The sequence below is a fragment of the Oryzias melastigma genome, linkage group LG17 (assembly GCF_002922805.2).
Source record: "Oryzias melastigma strain HK-1 linkage group LG17, ASM292280v2, whole genome shotgun sequence".
NCBI lineage: Eukaryota > Metazoa > Chordata > Actinopteri > Beloniformes > Adrianichthyidae > Oryzias > Oryzias melastigma.
The window spans coordinates 10,247,513-10,270,442 of NC_050528.1; the positions used below are offsets into that span (position 1 = coordinate 10,247,513).

The 22,930-nt window shown below is 37.2% G+C and overlaps 1 protein-coding gene across 1 annotated transcript in view; it reads right to left on the bottom strand.

Annotated features, from left to right (window-relative positions):
- tnn (tenascin N) overlaps nucleotides 1-16,480 on the bottom strand; it is a 42,283-nt gene extending 25,803 nt beyond the window's left edge. The window contains exons 1-6 of the mRNA XM_036216453.1: nucleotides 16,262-16,480; nucleotides 8,484-8,684; nucleotides 8,148-8,339; nucleotides 6,922-7,296; nucleotides 3,394-3,527; nucleotides 2,368-2,497 (exon numbers count right to left, since the gene is read on the bottom strand). Coding sequence (XP_036072346.1) covers nucleotides 2,368-2,497; nucleotides 3,394-3,527; nucleotides 6,922-7,296; nucleotides 8,148-8,339; nucleotides 8,484-8,682 — 1,030 coding nt within the window. The 5' untranslated portion in view covers nucleotides 8,683-8,684; nucleotides 16,262-16,480. The remainder of the gene's footprint in view (nucleotides 1-2,367; nucleotides 2,498-3,393; nucleotides 3,528-6,921; nucleotides 7,297-8,147; nucleotides 8,340-8,483; nucleotides 8,685-16,261) is intronic.
- Between the last annotated feature and the right edge of the window lie 6,450 nt (nucleotides 16,481-22,930).

Sequence of the window (22,930 nt, forward strand, 5' to 3'; positions counted from 1 at the left end):
TTTGCTGTGGACCTCCATAGAAAAAGAATACGCTTTTAAGAAATTAGTTTTCAATGTAATTACATTTACAGATGAGGGCCGGACAACGCGGAATGCTACCGCGCTGACAGGGTTCCTCTGGATTTGCGACATATGGACAAAATGGCAAACTCACCAAGAGAAAAGGAATCATAATTTATTCCAGCTTTTTTTCCTTTGAAAACAGGAAAACATTTTCTTCGAGTGTCTTTTGAAGTCGGCCATCGTTTGAAGTTAAAATGAAAACTATGCAGACGGTGGAATGCCCGCTTCATTCTCAGTGCGCCGCACGTACAGTCAAAACCTGCGTGCTGTCGTGTTTTCTTACGCCCATGTGAGAACGTTAAAGAGGTTTTCCAAAGGAAAACTCATCTCCCACTTATTTAGCTCTTTCACTGCCATTAATTCTGCTAAATAATCTCTAACTTTACACATCTGTCCGCTACCACATCTGTAAGCCACGGTTTACATTTAACACATCCATGGAGGCATTTCCATGCAATTACTTTAAGATTTCACATCTAACATACCAGTGCTTAATGAAACACTTAGTAATGACAGACTCATTCCTTGTCCATTGCTTTTTAGCACAACACATTAAACTAAATAAATAAGAGTAAAGGATGAGTGAAGAACTAGTCATCAGCGCTGATTTAGAATAATTAAAACAGGCAACCAAGTCATTTGTTCATGAATCGCTAAGACTCCTCTGATCAAGACATGATGCTAATGTCTTTCTGAAAAAAAATAAATGTCCCATATGTGTTAGGATGAATTTCCACTAAGCCTTTATATCACCTTCTGCTAACACTTTGGTCCTGCTGGAGCCCAGGGGTTCCACTGTTTTCTTCTGCAACCAATTTACTTAAATACCCACTCCAATGAAAATCCTGTTTTTGGAGTTTTGAACATCATTTTTCTCACGTTAGAAGACATATGTAAAGAAAAGTAAGCTTAAAATTTTGTTTCTGAGGATTTCTTTGTTCAAATCGTTATGAATCAGGAGCAGACGGAAAAAATGCATTTTGAAAAAGCATATTTGGATCAGACTCATTTGGATCCAAATTTCCTACCAAGCGAGATAGGTGGGTTATACCGATTGTTGAGCCGATTGTGGTGCAGGTAAACAACTCTTTCATATTGTGTGTCATCACTACCCTGGATTTTACATCATGCATAGACAGTGTGGCGCTAACAGGACAAACAGGACCAATCAACTGCAGCCGGACTCATGGCTTTATGTTTGCAAGCGGGGGGCTATTTGAACGGTACACGCTTCGGACCGTTCGCTGCTCTATATGAGCAAACTGCCAGACTCAAAAAAACATCTCTCCTGGGAGAAATGTGTCTCTGAGCGGCTTCAGGACTGTTGATGAGCTACCGGCTTTTGAATGCAGGATGCTGCTTCGCTCTCCAATTAGTCCTCTGAAACAATCATGTGAATTCGTGCTTCCAATCGTGACCAGACAAAATATGATGTTATTTCTACATGTTTTCGTGAAGCCAAGATGCACATTGCTGCATTTCCCACACTGATTTTAAGAGCATCCAAGGCTAAATGTCTTAACTGAGCACACACAAACTAAAAAAATTATGAGTAGTCACTTAAAAATATTATTAATGATAATAAAAGCACACTCAGAGGAGCATCTCGCTCAAAGTTGCAGTTTTGTTTGTTTCCAACAGAACTGGTGATTTCTTCTTCTACAGTTTTTTCCTATAATGTAGATAGTTTTGCGCATGTCAAAATAATTTATTTCAATCTAATGTGTAGCGTACGTATAGGTTTGTTACAATCTGAGTTTTATTCTAATTCCACTTTTGACCCGATCAAGGACATTTTGTACATGTAAGCGCAGCTAGTGTATCCTGGAAAACGGCAGAGGATTTTTCCTAAAAACAACATAATCATAAGTAAAAGATGACTAGGAACACTTTGAAAATCGATAAACAAATTATAGGAGTGGGACTTTAAAGTTCTTTACTCAACATTTATTTTATTTTTTTCTAACAACTCTGTAAACTAAGTATTTTTATATAAACACATTTAAGCCTCACCCTTTGGACCAAGGGCGTCCAAATCCCGTCCTCGGAGGCTGGCCTCCTCCTAGTTTTTAAAAACCCTGCATTATCTGCTACTGATTAGATCAGGTGTGTTTAGCCAGTAAGCAACTTAAATGTCAGGTTGGTTGAAAAACATTTTTGACATCGGCCCTTTAGGCCTGAATTTGGACACACACCATCTATATACCTTCATTTAAACTTAATTATGCGTTTTTGTCTATCTAATTTTAGTAACAGAAAGCCATTTTTTGAGGTTCTTCATCTTGATCACGTGTCTGTACTCACCTGTGGTGGCTTCAATCATATCTGCTTCACTTTGGATTTGTCTGATGACAGCGTACACTTCAACAATGTAGGTAACTCCTGGAGTCAGATCTGTGATTAGGTAGGAATTCTTTGTGTTGGGAATCCGAATCTAGAGAAACAGAAGGTACTTTAAGGACATTGTGGGGAAAAAAAGTTTTTTAAATGGTTTAAATCAGAGGTCACCAAACTTTTTCTTGTGAGGCCCACATACTAGTTTCTTTTCTGATGGGGGGCCGGGGTCGGTTTGTAGGCCAACAGAATAGCAATCACAGCCTAAATGTAAAGATTTATAGTTTTCCAGAAAGCCACACATAGCCAAATTTTAAATGATTCATTTCTGTAATCTTCAAAGAAAAAACATATCTGTGATACATTAATAGCTGAAGATGCTTAAATTGATAGCTAAAAACACTGAAGCTGATAGCTAAAAATGCTGAAGCTGAAGCTAAGCTAGCTAAAATATCAGCGAAGTGCCAAATTAGCTGGAAAAACACAAAAAATTCTAAATTAGCCAAAACAGCTAGCATATAGCTGAAATATTAGCTAAACTTCAAAATAGCCTAAAAACAGAAAAATCCTAATTTACCCAAAATAGCTAGCATGTAGCAAGAATATTAGCTAAATGCCAAATTAGAATGAAAAACTTGAAAAATGTCTAATTTAGCTCAAATAGCTAGCATATAGCTAGAATATTAGCTAAACTCTAAATTAGCTGAAACAACACAAAAAAATTCTAAATTCGCCAAAACAGCCAGCATGTAGCTGAAATATTAGCCAAATGCCAAATTAGCCTAAAAAACTGAAAAAATGTCTAATTTAACCAAAACAGCTAGTATAAAACTAAAATATTAAATTAACTCCAAATTAGCCTAAAAATCTGGGAAAATGTCCAATTTAGCCAAACGTTTTGGGGGCTGGGCCAGATGTGGAGAAGGGCCGGATCTGGGCCGAGGGCCGTAGTTTGGGGACCCTTGCATTAAATCAAACAGCAAAAACGTAGGCTACCTGCTCCATTGAAGCCTCATCATACTTGGGATGGTATTTCAACACATAGTACTCAGCCCCTCGAACAGATTCCCATTCAACCAGGAGTGACACGTCAGTCTGCTGGACCAACCGCAGACCCCGAGGTGATAGAACTGAGGAGAAGCAGACTTTAATTAGGTTTATTTTTAAATCGACTGCTATCTGAATCCCCCTGTCTCTGGCTGTCAGTCTTCACATCTCTCAGTTTAGCTGACGCCTCCACATGACATTTACCTTAAGGCCTTTTGAAGGCACCTTCTCAAATAGTTTATATCACTGCGAAAACACAAAATATCACCAAGTATTCTAGTTTAAATATATTGTGACATTTGAAGTAAGAGAAAACTACCTTACTAGTAAATTTTCAGTGAGATATAAGAGCTTATTTTAAGGCAATAAATCTTTTTGAGTAATTTGATCTCAAATCATCTTATTTTAAGTATTTTTTTTTAATGAAACAAATTATTTTTGACTCATAATTTACATAAACTGTGTCTAATTTTAATTATTTGATCTAGAAATAAGGGTAGTTGGACTTTTGTATGCTTAAAATATGATATTTTGGGATGAAAAGTATTGCATTTATGTATATAAATGTACCTATATTGATTTTTTTTTTACAATACATTCTTATTTTAAAATATTTCCAAATGATCTGGGCAATTTAACTAAATATGAGTATTTATAGGTAATTTCAAGGAAATATTTGACTTTAAATGACTTATCTTAACTTAAGTTATTTTAATAATTTGACTAAGACAAATTAAACTAGTTCCAATGGAAGACTTTTTTTTTATTTAAATGAAAAACGTCTGGTATTCTGTATTATTTTTTTCCTCTTTTGGGAGGGACCTTTTTTCTTGTGCAACATTCTAACAAAAATCTAAAATGTTGTCATTCCAGCAAAATTAGTCCAATATTTTTAGATCTGATGTTTCATAACCATCTGAAAATAAACATGGCTCCTTTAGTGGTTGCATGGTAAGAGACCGCACTTTTAAAATGGAGATCATGACAAAGTACAGTGGGAAGGAGCTGATTCCAGACAAAAACTGAGCAATAACTCAACAAAAAAATGGTAATGCTTCTAAGCAGCCTTGAATAAAACAATTAAAAGTAGTTTCTGTAATTGATAAGTGGTAAAAGAAAATCAGGGCAGGAAGTCTTTTGTCTTCACTTTAAAGTTAAAAGCATTTTCCACAGTTTCCACGGATCTCAACAACTTTGGCCGACCACAGAAACTGGAATAAATAAATGAGTACGTTAAAACTAGAAAAAGGGCCTAATCTGTTTAACCATCGCCCTCTTTTCTAAAGGTTTTTAAAGCAGAAAGGCACAGTTTGATGCTAAAAACATGAAAAGACATTACAACCAGGAATGCAATACCCCACATTGTTATCACTGCCATATATCAGAATGTAGATCAACATCTACATCCTGGAGCTGAAATGAAAAATGGCCACATAAAACAAAGAATGTGTAGATTTTTGCTCCCGTGCTCCAAGCATTTATGGCGTTTATTACCTACACCTAAGAACAACATCACTTTTTGTTTTTACGTCCCTCTTTCCTTTTCCACTATGACTTCTCCACTCACAAGGTGCCAATATTGATGTTGGCTTTGGTTCAACAGGACCGGCACACAGAGCTGCAGATCGGCCTTTCACTGCTCTCTGCCAGAAATGAGGAAACTCTGAGTTTGACCTGCTACTGTGAGGAGAGAGGCATTTATCTTGTTATCACCTGTGCACAGGTGATGAAGTTCCTTGAAGATAATGAATATGTTTATTATATTGAGTAAAAACAGTTTAAAGATTAAATACATTTTTTTAGAATATAATATCATAGAGAAACACAAAAAGATCAGTATCATGTAGAATTTACCCTGATACCACGAAGTCTCTTTCTGTGCTCGGCTGCCACTGTTCACATTTCTGTTTCTCTGGCTCAAAATTGCTCAAGAATGCAATTTTGCTCTCCTTTCCTGAGGCAGTCCTGTATAAGTGGTTGAGGAAAGAATTTAGCAGGAAAGGTGATGTTTTTCCTGCAGGGTATAAGCAGTACGGAGCTCCTAAAAAAACCTGACGGGTCTCGGTATATTCCTGTGGTATTCTGTGACCTAATGTCATTAGTTATCTTCAGGCCAAATACACAGGTCAGCCAACCAAAAGTGCGAGATGATGGTTGGATTTGAAGTGACTGCTGAGAGAAATGCTTTGAATTCCATGGGTCAGAATAATATCATAATGCTCGCCATCACTTGGTGCTCCAACAGAGATTTAATAAAAGCTTAGCTGCTTGCCTCTTAACAGGGACCAGAAGGAGAACTCATATTATTTCTGTTTTAAGATCTTTGCATTGGCAGGTTCAGAATTAATTAAAAATATAATTTTTTTAAACATTTTCTTTTCTCTTTATGGTTTTAACCCTTCCTCTTTTTCAGATCTTTTTTTACGTCTTGGACAGAACTCCCTCCAGGTCCCCAGGTTTGAGTTTCAAGTCCCAATTTAAGAATAAAAACTGGTGGTGAGGCGGCGTTTCACCGTTACGACCTCTGCCTATGGAAAGATAACCCTAAGGACCCAAGAGCCTCTGCCTCTGTAAGGTTTTTAAGTCAAAAATTTTTCATACCTTTTAACTAAAGTTATTACACAGTTTTTTTTCTTTAAATCTTAGTTTTTGTAACATTAAATCCTGCTTAATTGGTTTAGTCATTTTAATTAATCTACCTTCTTTACCTTGTTTATTTTTAGTCACTGACATTTGAAGTCTGTGTTTTTATTACTATTTTTGTCATGAATTCTGATATATTTCCCTAAATTTTATGCAATTTCATGTTATTATATTTTAAATTTCCTTGTTCTGTTTTGACTATTGAAAAAAGCAAATGAAAATATTTCATTTTACTTCCAATCGTAACAGTTTTTGATTCTCTATTGCATATTTTTTCAATTTTATTGAACATTGAGAATCCAAATGTTTATAAAAATTGCAATATAAATAGATTTTACTGAGTGATTGATTATTGCTGTTTATTTTTATAACTTTTAAGCTCATGACCAACCTGACCACATAATCAGATTTTAAATATGCATTTTACAAAGTCAACTTTATTTATTTATTCATTTATTTATGTATTTACTCATTCACTCACTCACTTATTTAATCATTAATGCAAAAAAAATTGAGTATGATTCATGATAAAAACCTTTTTTCAAGTGAATGAGATGTTCATGTTACGTAAATAGTTTAGTTTATGATGTTACTTTTTTTTTGACACACTCCTGCACCTTCTTAAAGTTCTTTGCTCCTCTGTGAGCAGCTGTGACTTTATCTAAAATAATACTGTCAATTAGGAATGTATCTACTGATTTTGTGTTGTACTTTCTCAAGTTAATTGATAATCCCATCTCTGTGAGCAGTGCTTCAGAGTTGTTAAGCTTTATCAAAAATGTCATTTAAATACCTTCACTGCCTTATTCATCCTCACCCATCTTTAGTGCTCACCTGAGGAGCAGTCCTCTCCAAAGAGGCCTTCATCACAGACGCACTGGCCATTCACGCAGCGCCCATTCCCGTTGCAGTTATTAGGGCACGTTGGGGTACTGCAGTCCTCGCCGGTAAAATGCGAGAAGCACACGCATTTTCCATCCACGCATTGTCCCTTATCGTTGCAATCGTTTGGACACGTCAGCTGGCTGCAGTCCTCGCCAGTGTACCCCTCATAGCACACGCATTTCCCATCAACACACCGGCCATTGTCGTTACACTCTTCGGGGCAGGAAGAGACGGAGCAATCGGGGCCTTCCCATCCCGGATTACAGACACAGCTGCAGGATTCCTGTTGGTAAGAGCCATGGCCACTGCAGCTCGTGTCCACTCCTGAAAAAATCTCAAGGTTAAGCTGTTTGTAGCTGCTTCTACTTTATTTTTATCAATAATACACAAAGCATTTTAGAATATAACATAAAAATATGTTGGCATACTTTAAAACCATAACTCTTTAACATAATTATGAACTAGATATATAGCATTACCTGCAATAATGCTAGTGTGAATGCTGTAAGCTGAATTTGGTAGCTGAAGATGCTGAAATTGATGGCTAAAAACACTGAAGCTCACAGCTGAAAACGCTGAAGCTGATAGCCAGCTAAAATATTAGCTAAATGCAAATTAGCCTAAAAAAGAAAGAAAGGTTAGCCAAAACAGCTAGCATGTTGCTCAAAAATAGCTAAACATCAAAATAGCCTATAGAAACTGAAAAAAATCCTAAATTTGCCAAAACAGCTAACATGCAGCTAAAATATTAGCTAAACACCAAAATAGAATAAAAAATACTGGTAAATGCCAAAATAGTCCAAAAAGCTAGCACAATGCCAATTTTTAAAACTTTAAAACCATAACTTTTTTACATAATTCTGAACAATAAAAAGGCAGGAATATTATTCCAGAATAAATCGATTTAAGCATTAAATATCTTTCAATATTTTAATCTACATAAAAATGTATTTTCTCAAAACCATCCAAGTTAAAAATAAGTGCAAGATAACATTGGGCCATTAATAACAATAAAATAAGGGCTGATAGAATTACGCGGAGGGCCGGATCTGGCCCCCGGGCCTTGACTTTGACATGTGCTCTAAGCCATTATTTCCGATAGCTGACATGCCTTTAATACAACAGTGGTAACCTTCCACTTGCACGCCCTAACTGTATTGGTTGTGACAGCCTACCTGCTGTTTTACAACATCCCTGAGCACACTGGGTCTTTAGGTAGTTGACTTCCTCTTCCAGTCCATTAACTCTGTACAACAGAGACTTGAAGCTCTCCGACTCTTCACAGTCACACTTGGGTGTTTGCAAGCGGATGTTGTGTTTGAAGACGATGTCATTTTCTCCGTTTGTTGCGACGTCCGTCTGCAGGCCTGAGAACGTGACACAAGGAAACTAAAATTTGAGTTCTTAAAAGATCTTGAAGTGCCTCATTATTAAATACACATTCACATATCACTGTTTGTTTCTATATACGCTCTTGTTTGCCTCTCTCATTTCTTCAGTTGCTGTACAACCTGCTTCGTCCTTGGGTTGCAGACATTCTAGAGTACCAGCAGAGCTCCCCGGGATGTCAATCTTATAGACGTGGCTGAAGGTGACTCCCTGCTCTGTGGTCGAGGGACCCGGCTGGTTGTCCGTGAGGCTCACACAATGTGACACGATGCATAGTAGGACCAGCAGACACGAAGCCCTCCATAGAAGTCTAGTGGTCATTTCTGCAGAGGAAGGTGGGGGGACATGATTAGGTCATTTTTCAGTCTTTTTTTTTTTTTTTTACAAAGACAAGCAACCAGGTTACTATTAACTTGATAACGTCAGGCAAGTAAATAAATAAAAAAGAGTAAAGTCATGTGGAGAACAAACTTTGGGAGAGCAATGCAAGCATGAAGAGCATTGGTTAATTATTTAACCAATTATTTAATTTTTAATTTGAGGAAGTGAAACATTTTTTCAAAACTAATACTGGAAAATTGAAATGTTTTCCATTAAATGGTGAAAAAATAGATGACAATATCTCTCATGATATTTGAAACAAAAAGTTGCCAAAATGTGAAAATTCTTTATCTCATTCTTCCTCTTTGTACAAGAAGAATTTATGTCTGTTTGGTTATATTTTTAGAAATATAATAAAACGCGTTTTATTAGTACTTCTTTTAGACGCTGAAGTATTAACCCTCTATTGCTGTGAAAACATCAGGCTCACACATCCAGTATTTCCCCCATATTTGGGGTGATTAGGAGACATCCAGGAATATGCCAAATCCGCAGAAACACCGAATCCGTGAAAACCGCCACCGAAGAATGTCTGTTACCAATCCATAGTCATCAAAACCAATTCTGATCATGCTTTGTAAAGCATTTATTAAAGAACAGTGGAGTATTGCTCAACATAAAGATATTTTTTATTTAGAACAAAAGACTGTATAGCAGAGTACCGTATTTTCCGGACTATAAGTCGCACCGGAGTATAAGTCGCAGTAGCCAAAAATTGCATAATGAAGAAGAAAAAAACATATATAAGTCGCTCAGGAGTATAAGTCGCAGTTTTAAGAGAATAGTCCAACATTTATGAACAAATTCAACAAGCCCGACGTAACGTTGCATTTGACATCAAATGCGATTCATGCGTCAAATTCGAGTCCGCTGAATCTTTTGATGTGCGTCTAATTTAATGCTCAATGCTTGTCCAAAAATGTGTTCATAAACCAGACACTCCCATTGGAGAAGCTGTCTGAAGTTTTTAGCCTCATCGCTACATGATGGAGGCTTTGGCAGTTTATCTCGTTTAGAATACACAGAAGATACGGATGATGTTGAGAGGTTAAGTTATTTATTTTAAAGAACACAAAAGCATCTATGATCATCTCTCCACTCTGGGTTCGGGACAGCAGTTTTTTGTCTTTTTCTTACGGCGATCGTTACCTTCTAGCCTGCAGGAGCTGCACCTAAATGACAGTTTTTAGCTGCTCTTCTGTCTGTTTATAACCCAGTTTGATGGCTTGTTGTCCCGCATTAGCCCAGGGAGAGAAAAATAAAAACAAAAATAATAATATCTTGATGCAAATGAGAAAAACATCATAACATCCATGAGGAGAATGATTAGATTATCAGGAATGTTTGTTTTGAACGCAACTTCTTCTTCTGCGTTTCTGTCAGCTGACAGCAGTAGATACTGATACACAAACCTACAGTGCCCTCTAGTGGTTGTTATTGGGAAAAAACCGCCAAAAGGAAACCGGTTTAATTGGGGAAAATAACAAATATATGAGCCTATTTATGTCTAACAAAATCACATATAAGTCGCTCCTGAGTATAAGTCGCACCCTTGGAAAATCTATGAAAAAAAGCGTGACTTATAGTCCGGAAAATACGGTACTTTATGACACAGATAAAGAGACTGTGCTTTAAGAGTAAGTGAGGGAGGGCATTTTCTTCCAGAATATTCTGATTTTTTCCATAATGAACACCTGCTCTGGAAGATAATTATCCTCCGCGGTCATCTTTTTCAGCATATGAGGATTCTTCTCAGCCGCTTTTGAGTCAGCTTATACCATTTCTCCATGCAGGTGGATAGAGAGGAGGGGGATAGCCGACGAGCTGGTGACACATAAGTTTCATACAAGTGTCACAAGCTTTTGTGATGAACCAGAAAAGTCGAGTGAGTGGAAAAAAAAATGCTCAAATACGTAAAACCGCAAATAAATAAACATGAATAAGCGGTGGAACTCTGTGTATGTCAATGATTTAGTGGTAGAGTGTGTGCCCTGAGACTGGGACGTTGTGGGTTCAAATCTTCAGTTGGGTCAGACCAAAGACTCTAAAAATGGGACCTGATGTCTCCCTGCTTTACATTCAGCATTGAAGGGTTGGATTGTGGGTGAAACCACCAAATGGTTCCTGAGCACGACTGTGACAGCAGCTCACTGCTCTTTGAAAGAGACAGGAAACTGGACACTAAAGAACACAAAGAAACCAATTAAACATCAAAGGAATAATTATGTTTTTTTTTTAATGAGAATACTTGTCATTAAAAGAGTTGTTGCACCAACTCTGATCCACATTTATAAAAAAGAGAGGTGAAGCCCGAGTTTTTACTGTTTCTACTGTGCTCTTTTTTTATTCAACCTTAATCTCATGATCAGTGTGGAACATGACAAATATTGAAGATAAACACTTTTTTTTTTTATTGAAAGTTGCATTAGATAATCTAAACATGGACAAAGCTTTAATATGAAACATTTCATTTCTTCTGTAGTGCTAGTGTGTCTCTTTTGTATTGATTGCATCTTTTTGTTAAACTGCAAAATGTGGAGCAGACCAGTGAAACTGTAGATCTTTCCTGTTGCACTTCACTTCCTCTGAGTCTCGAGTTTTCAAAAAGGTCATTTTTGTTCCGTCTGTTTTCTTATTCAAGACGTGAGGACAGAAATACTGTACAGACGGTGCAGGAGTTCACTCAGATTCAGTGAGGCATATACTGTATATTTAATCAAAGAAAACTTTTACTGTTGGGTTCACATGTTGGCATGTTTTAGTTTGCACGTGTTGGTGCTTGGCAACGAACATTTATCAATTTCTCGATCTTTCTGCACTAAACTCCGAAGCAAGCTTCAGTCAGGCGTTTTCAAAAAGCGAAAATGTATTTTTTTTTTCCGCTGATGATGTCATTCCATCTGATGGTGGTGATGTCATCTGAACCCCAATCCGTGGTGGTTTTCCCAAGAAGCCAAATTGCATGCTGTCAAAATAGCATGTCCTCTTTTAAGTTTAGAAAGCTGCTCTAGTCTCTGATTGGAATTATTTTTCTGGGTTTATATTTTTTTAAAAAGCAATGCAGTAAGACCCTGATGTGACTGCCAGTATCTTTTTTAAGTTGTGTAAACGCAAAGACACTCATTAAATAAAAAATAAAAAACATTAAAAACTACCCCAGATTTTTAAAATATAGTATTTTGTTACATCTTAGTTATTAATTACTTCTTATTACTCTTTTTGTTCTCCTTAAATTAAAGCAGAGAATCCAATAACCTGGATACCCACTTTCAGAACATGTGCTCATCTTGTAAAACAGCTGGAAATGTTGAGAAAATTGTCAAAGATTTGCATAAATGTGTCATATTTTCTCAGAAGAGATGGTCAGAGTTGCTGTTTCAGCCCAAACACTTTTGCAAGTAAATAAGTGATCAAGTTAAGAGACATCATGGAAAGGAAACGGGAAAGACAGCAAGGACAATTAAATGGGAAAACAAGATGGATTAAGTGAAGGATTGAGAGTGAATGTGATAAAAGGATTGATGGGAAGACTCTTCTATGGTGTTTGGCAGTTAGCCAGACTGACAGAAGCAATTGCAGTAGAAAATACCAATGCGTTCTTTGAGACGCTGCATGCAAATTTCTATTGTTCCTTGTCAAGTTTTCAATGAATGCAAGTCATCATCAGGTCATTTTCTAAATAAATGTTGGGTTTGCAGCACTACTAATGAGCATCCTGTGTCTGTAGTATAACTTTAAACACAAAAGCAGCAGCTATGCATGCAATCATTCTTTTTGACATGTCTATAAAACTACATTTTCATAGGTTATCCACAGCAGATTCAAAATGAAATTGCCCACATATGTGGGTCTGATTATCATTCTTTATTTATTTATAAACAAATGTCAACATAACCTTCATCATTAGCTTGCATTGGAGATGTAAATAGAAGCAGCCGATGTGACCTCATTCCCAACATGGAAATAGATGCATAGCAATACCCTTGAGCTCCTCTTAAAACCACAGTTTCTGTCTTACTGACTGATTCGTTGTGATGCGACTACATCATCTTGAGGTTCAGTATGTCTTTAGAAATAGCTCCTGATCTCATTTGATCAGTAGAATGAGGAATGTATATAGAAGAGACAAAACAAGAATCTATATGCCGCACTGTAAAAACAGTAATGATAGACTTTAGTCACATGGACCTGCACAGTTGCTGCAGGTTTTTGGGTCTTAAGGGGATAGCAGTTGTGACTTGCCGTTCCCTTGAGGCTCTTGTATCCAACTTAGGGGACTTTGTCAAAATGGAACGTCCCATTCTCATGAAGAATATGGAGGATAATGCAAGTTGCATCTATGACACATGGGTAAAGCTATCATCCCTATCCCACTCTCTCGTCGTTCATAAGGTGCATGTACTATTCACCTTTCGGCTTATTCCTTCAGGGAATATGCTTTTACTGGTGGTTTTGCAGAGGTTTTCACGTCAGATGGTCTTCCTGATATTTTATTCAGCTAATTTCTTACTAACCACTCGCAAATACTGCGTGCATTAGGTGTGCAGACCTGTAAAAACTATGCTTTCCATTCATCCATCTTCTTCCGCTCATCTAGGTTGTGGGGGCAGCAGTCTAAGCAAAGATGCCCAGATTTTCCCTCTCCTCACTTCCTCCAGCTCCTCTGGGGGGATTCCAAGGCATTCCCAGGCCAGCTGAGAGACGTATTCTCTCCAGCGTGTCCTGGGTCTTCCCCGGAGCCTCCACCTAGCTGGACATGCCGGAACACCTCTCCAGGGAGGCGTCCAGGAGGCATCTGGACTTGATGCTCAAGTCACCTCAACTAGTTCCTCTCAATGTGGAGGAGCAGCGGCTCTACTCCGAGCTCTCTCCGGGTGTCCTCACCCTATCTCTAAAGGAGCGCCCAGCCACCCAACAGGAAGCTAATTTCAGTTGCTTTCGGTCACAACCCAGAGCTCATGACCATAGGTGAGTACTGGAACAAAGATCAACCGGTAAATTGAGAGCTTTCTGGCTCAGCTCTTTCTTCACCACAACGGGCCCCAAAACTCCACTCCAATCCGCCTGTCGATCTTACACTCTGATCTTCCCTCACTCTTGAACAAGACCCTTAGATACTTGAAGTCCTCCACCTGAGGCAGGAGCACTCCACCCAGAGACCAGGGCTCCACCTGACATGGGCCCCGTTCAGATCAAGCCCAAAGGAGCAATGTGGGATCATTCTATAGAGGGCCCACCACCTGCAGAAGAGCTCAGGAGGGGCCGGTGCAATGTGGTTTGGGTGGCAGTCAAAGGCCTCGGCGGCCCAAAGCCTAGTCATGGAACTTGGCAAACTATGCTCCGATCGCATAGTTTCCTTAATTCTAACAGTTAGCCTGCATGTAAGTAGTCCTCAAGGGGTATTGGGTTGATAAATGTAGAAATCTGTACCACACACCTGAGTCTCTTCCCACTTACTTACTCTTTTGTGTTGTTTGCTACAACCTATGGCACGCTCGTAGACAAAAAATTGGCATGAGCGTTTTCGCTCGACCGAGTGATCTATGACCTTGATATATCATATCAACCAACTGCGTGCCCCAAACAATTGTTGTTGCCCTTTTTTTGAAAGTTACATGAAAATGTCTTTGACTATAAGGCTTTAGCCTGATAAGTTCACTATCAAACGCTCCTTTTGTACTTGACAATCAACCCAAGTTGTCTGTCTAAAGATTCCCATGATGAAACATAATGCAGTCAGATGTTTTTCTACATGGTGAGAATGTAAAACAAGCTGTTCTGGTACAACACCTTCATATTCTGCTTTGATCAAACAAAAGGGATGAGAGTTGAATGGAAACGACAGGATGACAAACTAGATATTTGCACCAGGCTGATACTGTTGTCAGTAGGGTGCATATTTTGGATGCAACTATCATAAAACTGTTGAACACATGTTTGCTTTGAGTGTCCTCCACAATCGTAAGGCAAACGCACTTGAATGTCACTCATCTCTTTAAAGCTGGAACTCACAGCAGGACCACAGAAAGGCTCTCTGAGAGCAGGCAACTCTACCAGATTGGATTTCTGTCTGTTTTTTTAACGTGGAAGTGAGTATAACTCAACCTGTTGTAAAAATCAAAGTAAAAAAAACTCCTTCCGGACGATATTTAGTGAATGTCAAAGCAACAGAAATGCTTGTTGACGCGTAAAAGAAGAAGACTGCAAAAAGAAAGTCTTCTAAAATCATTAACCTGAAAGTCCTGGTACAATTAAAGAGAGGATGTAGAGTAAGAGTTTTTCTCTTTCCTCTTCAGAGAGTCGTGAAGCCTCAGACACAAGGTTGACTACTTCACCAGGTTTCAGCGAGGGACAAGTCCTTCTGGAACGAACCAACAAGCATGGAGGTCAGATACAGTAAGGTCATTCATGCTCTTATGAGCGGGACGCTCTTCCCCCTTTCTTTTTGCAAACAGCTTGCAAACAGAATGTGGAAAGTTAAATGATAAAATGCATCTGAGAGCAATTACTGCGCGAGAGCAGACCTCTTAACTTCATGATTTCGTCTGCCTCCTACTGCCTCAAAAACCACAAGAAGTCTTCAGGAGAGACCTGGAATTAGAGCCAAGGGGCTCTCTTCTATTTAAAAAAGCCGTCTGATAAAAAGCAATGAATATGAATTCATGAAGTCCATACATACTGTAGATAAACACTGAGAATAATGACATATTTCCAGTTTCTTTTAAAGGTCATGTGGAATCAGCAGAGGTGAATCAAAAAATACACCAACCAAAGAGAAAGTAGTCAAATTATGCAACCTGACCACCTTTTATAAGCCACCCACTCAGGGTTATAGCCTTGTCTTTGTCCTTTCTTCTCCGCCTGCTCTCCTCTCTGACATTTTGCACGGCTGAAGGCCCACATCTGCAGCCTATTTTCTGAAAGCTTCTGTGTATCCCCGGAGCCAGCACAGTAGCATTAAAGGTAAATCTCCCAGATCGAAAGCCCTGAGAGAGTATCTATCACCCCCCGGCACAAAATTATTGTAAATATTTGGGTTATTATCACAGAGGGAAAATGAATGCCCGCGTCTTTGTTGACAGATAATAGGAGATCATCGACAGCACAATGGGGCTATTCATTTGATGTATGAGTCATGAGTGATGCGCTTCGACAGATGCTGTCACAGTTACTGCTTTGGGAAAATAATCACTTTGATTTATTTAATAGAGTCCTTCCGAAAAACTCTAACCCTAATCCAAATTATGCTTTTTTAAAATTTAAGATAGATAGATAGATAGATAGATAGATAGATAGATAGATAGATAGATAGATAGATAGATAGATAGATAGATAGATAGATAGATAAAAGTGAATAAAAATACATGCTTTACATACTTATCCCAGATTATTAGTATCTTTAGACATGTTTTACACAAAAACTCTAATAAACCTATTAATAAGCTTTGAGAAATTGTCATTTTTCTTTGTTCTTTTTCAAACCAAACAGAAAGAATGGATGACAAATTAAGCAGCTTACCCTTGAGGTGTTTTTTTCAGCTCTCCTTCACGTTCTTCCTTTCTTCCTTTGCTTTTCTCAGAAGGACTGAGCAGCACTCCCCAAACCTCTCCTTCTGCCACCTGTTGACAGGTCAAAGCAAGTGATTCAAAGATCCCCAAGCTGTCGGGGACTTTTCCTTCTCCCTCCCTCCCTCTTAAGTGTTTCAGTCTCCTCAAATGGATCTAGACCAATGGGCAAACTGGGAGTGTTTCTGCTCCTTTTTTCTTTTAAAGTTCTTGTGCAGAATTTTCTTTTTACACTTTTTAATTAAGTTAAGTACTGCAAAAACTTCTACTTGAGTTTTATTTTCTCTCAAAATGTACTTAGATAGAGTAGATGAGGCAGACGAGGATGCGATTGTGTTTTTTTAAAACAAAATTAAAGTATTAAGGAGCGAGTTCAAAGCAATTGAACCCACTAAGTTAGTTAAGAATGAAAAGTACAGTAAAAACAGTATTATATTTGGCTGACAAAGTCTAAAAAGTGCAAAAAAAGCCAACAATAATATGAGAATACAGCAAACTTGGCTAGCTTGCTTAATTCTAGGAAAAGTGTAGCATCTGATAAATTCTGGAGCCTTCAATGTTCTGATGACTGGCAGCAGCCAGCCAGCAAGTCTTGATTTGTTTTGGCTATTAGTTCTTTGAAAATGTTCCTCACATAATTTTAGTGAAATTAGCCCCGCTGAAAGTTGTGCGAAAACACATCAGCGAAACTCTTCAAGCTGCCAGAGAAACCGCAATCTTAGAAACCATTCCCTCTCACTTTGTGATCTCCTAGAAGCAGTCATTGAACAAATGTTTTCTTTTTTAGATGGTTTCTGGTAAAGAATCAAATATGCAGTTCTGAAGGGTTTCAACTTTTCCCATAACCGATGCAGAAACCCCAGACTGTGATGGTTTATGCTGACAGACAGTTTCTGGTAATATGTAGGTTCAGAGTCTCCTTGGAACGGCGTGATGAACACTGAATCTAAAGCTGAGGGGTCAGGTGTGCTTCTGGTTTTGGTCCAATTGCTCCACTGACCATCTAACCCAGTGAGATACACGCTCCAAGATCATCACAAAAAGAGGGTGTTGTACAAAAACAGTCTTCAATAAAATGCACAGAACAACCTACAGGAAGTATTGATGCAGGTAGCAGATAGAATCAGAATCAGTTTTATTGGCTGATAAGTAAATAAATACAAGGAATATGATTCCAGTATCTTGTGCTCCTGTGTGATTAAAAAAAAAAAAAAAAAATCACAGAAAATATACGTTTGTTTTAAATGTTAGAATTAAAGCAAGGAGAAGTGAGTGTCATTTATCTTTAAAGTCCCCCATAACAATTTTTTATTAAAAAAACGTTCCGAGTATTATTTAATTATGATTATAAAGATTTTAACCAACTTCCCAAAACCTAAATGTCTTAAAAAGCTATTTTTCATATTGATCTGAACTCTCTCTTTCTAAAATCTCTGTTGGGTGGGCGTGGCTATTAGTACTGAGGTGTGAAGCTCCGCCCCCAATCCTCCCCCCTTTCTAACTATGATAGCTCTGCGTCTCGCTAGCGTAAATCTTCACCACTGCTACCTAAAAATGTCAAATTATAGCAGAAATGTCCAGCTGTATCGTTTTGAGCCGGATGCTAGCTCGGACGAGGAAACTGAAGAACTACACGAGCTGAGTTTCCGTTATCTATGGAATTGCACACGCATAGTTAATGGAAACATGACGGCGACATTTAGAGCACCTGAAATCCCATTGCGTCAGATCCCACCGCGGGCCCTCGCGATGCTTTTTTATATTGAAAGAGTCGGATTCCCCTGATCCGCACTATAGTTCTAAGGCTACATCCGAATTCCAACTCTAATCCATAACTACCAAAAAACTAGTTAGAAGTATATAGTTTCCTGGATTTTAAAAGCAATTTGGACAGAATTCTCACGTTTACTTTCGCTTTTCTAAACGCCATGACCTCATCAAGTTTTACCAAGTAAATATTAAATCAATATAGACATGTCACGACCTCTATTTGTGACTCCACTGTGTTCTGATGATAAAAATGTGGATAGTCTATTTAAAAATGACTTTTTAACACTTAAAAAAAAATGCTGTCAACAGCAATGCATTGTGGTCTATATTCGCTAAAGTAGTGAGTACCAATGCACACTAGTTTTTTGCAAAGACTTATGGGAAATTTTGAGTGCACTCAATTTTGGAATTGTAGATTTGGACAGAACTAAAAAATGATGAACGCACTATATAGTCCATTATATGGTGAGTAGTGAAGGAATAGTTGTTAGCTGCTAGGCGCCTGCGGGGGGGGGTGACACGCTAAAACGGCAGACAGCTGGGGAGATTTGCAAGTAGGTGCTCCTTCAGAGCTGGCCCCCGTTCCGGCGACCTGCCTCCCACGCGGCGCCGAACACCGCCCTGCGAGAGACCCGACCCCCCGCCCGGTTGAGCCAGACAGTGGGGATCACGAGACCCCCATGGGGCGGAGTCTAGCTCACATTTACTGATCAGGAAGGTTGCGCATGCGTTGTTGGCCTGTCCGTTGTGACATCACAACTTCCTGTTAATTCAAACAGTCTTTGCATCAGTTTGATTGACACCAATTTAAAAGGAGAAAAACTAAAAAATGCAAAAACGAAATGATTTCTTACAACAGCTGTTCTCTTTTATATCAAAAATGCCACATATATGTGTTAAATACTCAAAAAGCATTATTTTTATTACAATTTGCTTTTTTGCCTCTAACTCACTTGACATTGTTCCCTTTACACCATTAGCCTGTTTAGTATCACATATTCTTGTTGTTTTTATAAATAATTCAACATAAAAAAAGCATGAATCTGAGTCTTGAGAGTGTGTGTGAGCATGGATGCATGTTTAGGTCAATTCTACATCTCCAGAGACTCTAAATATTTCCAGCAGCTGTGTTATTTTGTCATGTTTCCAGTAGCTGTGGTCTGGTCCTGCTCTTTGGATGAGAGTTAGTTGCTATTGGATTCTGTTCATCAAAACAGTTGTGACATTTACTATTACATTCATGAAATGTGGGTTGATGGGGCATGGGTGAAGGAAGAACCTATTAAATTTGGCTGCAAATGACTTGTGAAGCCAGAAGAAGAATAGAACTTGCCAAAGGTTTAGGAGACGGAAAAAAAGCCTCCAGTGTTTTTTCAAGAGTCATTTTTTGTGAATGAAATGAGAAAATACAACTAAAGACAATCGTTTTTTTTAAATAACATATGTATATTTTTTAGGGTAAACTTTAAGAAAAAAATGCCTCTTAGAATAGATAGATGATATAGTTTTTTTTAAATAATATTCAATTCTGAACCATCAAATGTAAATCTAAAAAACACAAAAGTACTCAGTATTAGCTCCTTTTTTTTCTTGTTTTAGTCCAAATATCAGAGATCCATAAAAGTGGAACTCTTTCAATGAAACTGTGCATTAGGAATAAAGGCTGCATTGACTAATTGAGTTGCCTTCAACTTCTTTTTAATCATGAAAGGCCCTTTTATCTACAAAGCTGAAGCTGCTGAGCCATTAGGGACAGGAAGCTGCAGAAAGAACATTTTAGTTATTTAAAATAAATCCTATGCGGTAGACAAAATGACCCAAATTTGATTTAATGCCAAAAATGGGACTGAAAAAATACTCCCCATACATACAAACAATTTTTCCTATAACAACATGTTGTTTTGGCGGTGCTTTCACTATCTTTTTTAGTTTTATTGTTCTTTTTTGTGCTTTTTTTTCATGTGAAGCAACAAAAATTTAAAGTCATGATTGAGAACTTTGCTTTGCTTCACTGCAGTTACTCAGAAATTCAACACGACTTAATTCATTTATGTCACTTTAGGAAAAAAATCAATTGAATCATGTACCTTCTAGTATATTTTCAGTTTTTATTAAATGTCAAAAATGGGTTAAATTGTCCCTGTCCTCACACATCATTGCAGATCAAGAACTTGATGAACCAGGGGTCTCCAACCTGAGGCTCCAGAGCCACCTTTGACCCCTCCTGTGGGACTTTTTGGTTGAAGAGTTAAATAAAATGTTTTAATTTCAAAAAGCAACATATTCTTTGGTGTATAAGTTGAACAAAACAAAACAGTCAGAAAAGTCCAATTTTATTTAACTCATTCACCAACTGTTGAGACAAAGTAAATATTATGCCACCAGACTACACTACCCATAATGCTCCAACAATCCAATAGCTTTATAGTTTACCAAATCGAACATTTTGACAGATTTTTGAGCACCTGCACCATAGAAAATTAAATTGAGTTCAGTAAGCAGAATTTAAACATAAGAGGTAATAGATTTTAAGGTGGACTGTCAATCTTTGAACATTTTATTTGCACCATGTGGCCTGAAAAAGTGATAAGGATCACTTAATTGGCTTTCATTGAATTTATGTTCATTACATTTACAAATTTCTAGATGAAATACAGCAACAATGATAAAAAAATGTATTTATATATTTTATTAATCACTGTTGACAGACTACTACATTTGGCACATTGAGAGGATTCTACGTGGTAGGCAGGGTGTCTTTTATTTTGAAAAGAAATCATTTGAAACTCAAAAAATCTATTTTATTTAGACAAAAAAATAGTTTATTGAAATTTGCCAATGAATATAAATCAGTGTCTTTTTTTTCTAAAGGGTGAATTAAGACTTTGTGGCCCCTATTGGGTTATTTCAGTAAAAAATTGACCCTAATGGCTCTGTAAATTTGAAAGTGGCAGACCCCTTGGTATATACCAACCCCACAATAATATTTATTATTATGTCATAAATCATTTAGTATTATTAATAATCAAATTTTGATTAATTAGCAAGTTTATTTTAAACAGAGAAGATGATTTTTTTCAATTCTTTCTAACATTTTTCTGGCTTAACCTTAGAATCTGTCATTAAAAGTAACTTTTTTCTTTTTATTTCCTATTTTATGTTCCCTAAACTGCAGTCTTCTGTGCTTCCTGGCTGCTGACTGTGGCTTCAAATGTATCTTACAGATACAAAACAACTTTACAAACATTCAGTTGTTGCTGCTAAATACATTTAGCCTCCTAAAGTTTAATATTTAAAGATATATATATATATATATATATATATATATATATGAATGTTGCATTCTGGGAGAATGTTCAACAATTTGGGATATTTTTTCTTTAAAAAACTTAGTGATTAAAAGAAATCCCTAAACAAACACAGACATCATTCAAAGTTTCAAAGTGACACATTTAAATCAGTTTGCTGCAGTGGGAACCTGTGCTAGAGGTGATAACATTTGCAGTGCTTTATGGGACAGTGAGAAAGTACGTCATGCAAATCCCCGTATTTTAAGGACAATTTGACAGTTTCCTTCCATGTGTGTTTCATCCCATGCTGGGAAACCTACCTCACACAGATAGGAGCGAGCTCTTCACAGCAGGGTAACCTTTATATCATGTTTACTTTAAAGCCATACGTGTCCATACTTCCTTCCGCGGGGTAAAGGACAACCTTTGAGCTTTTATTGAAGGAGCCCACACACACAGACGTGGTGATTTACCTTTTCTTTTTTTTCTTTTTTTTTTTCTGTATGCTAAAAAAGAATCAGCAGCATCGCTGCTGCCATGTTTCCTTTGTTTCTGGGTATGTTTTCTTCCTTTTAACACAAGAATGCAAGTTCTGGCACTTTTAAAGGTCAGTACGACTAAAGGATTCCTGCTGGTTAATCCTCTTAATTTCGCTTGTTTTTAACAAAAATGCACTAATAACATAACATTGCATCCGTCAGTTTAGATTATTGTTCACTGCTTTGATGTTTTCATTAAGGAAAAAATATTGCTTGTAACCACAGCCAAATCACTCTGTGTTTTATGAGATTGATTACTCCGACCAAGCTATGTACATATAATTTAGAAGGAAATATGGTTGTATCTAATTTTCTCAGACGGTTTCTTTTTAACTTTGTGTTTTTTTAACTAATGTGTTATCTTATATAAACAAATACCCCACTACTTCAAAGAATTGACAGAAAATTATTATTATTATTATTTCAAGATGAGACAGAATGAAGTTATGAATATGGTAAGTCTAAGTTGACTTTCCATTATGAAAAGGATACTCATTTTTGTCACTTTTGTTTGTCAATTTTCTGTCAAAGAATTGAAATGAATTAATTTTTTTCTGTTGTTTCTGTTTAAAAAAAAAATAAAAATCAAATAAAATTATTATTGTTGTTTGAATAAATTTAGAATTCGGATGAAATCCATAAAAGAAAAATGTCAATATTATTTTTGTGAGCTATTTATGATATCAGTTATGATACTACAGATTTGGTAAGTTTTTGCTCACACAAACAAATATTAACATGAGTGTTCAGGGGGGAAAAAAGCTTTATTTAACCACTGTCTTAAATTTGATTAATTTTAACACGGTGCAACTGTTTCATAAATACATACTTATCAACACATTTTGCATTTCTTCTTAAAAAGAAACTAATCATTAAAAAATGTGAATAGCAATATGTTAGTTATTCTCACCACAAAGCTTTAAAAGATTAATAAACTTTTCCCTCCAAAAGTGTTTCTGGGATTTATGGAAGCAGCCATTTTGAAATGACCAGGAAAAGCCTCTCTACTGCCTCTAGTGGAAT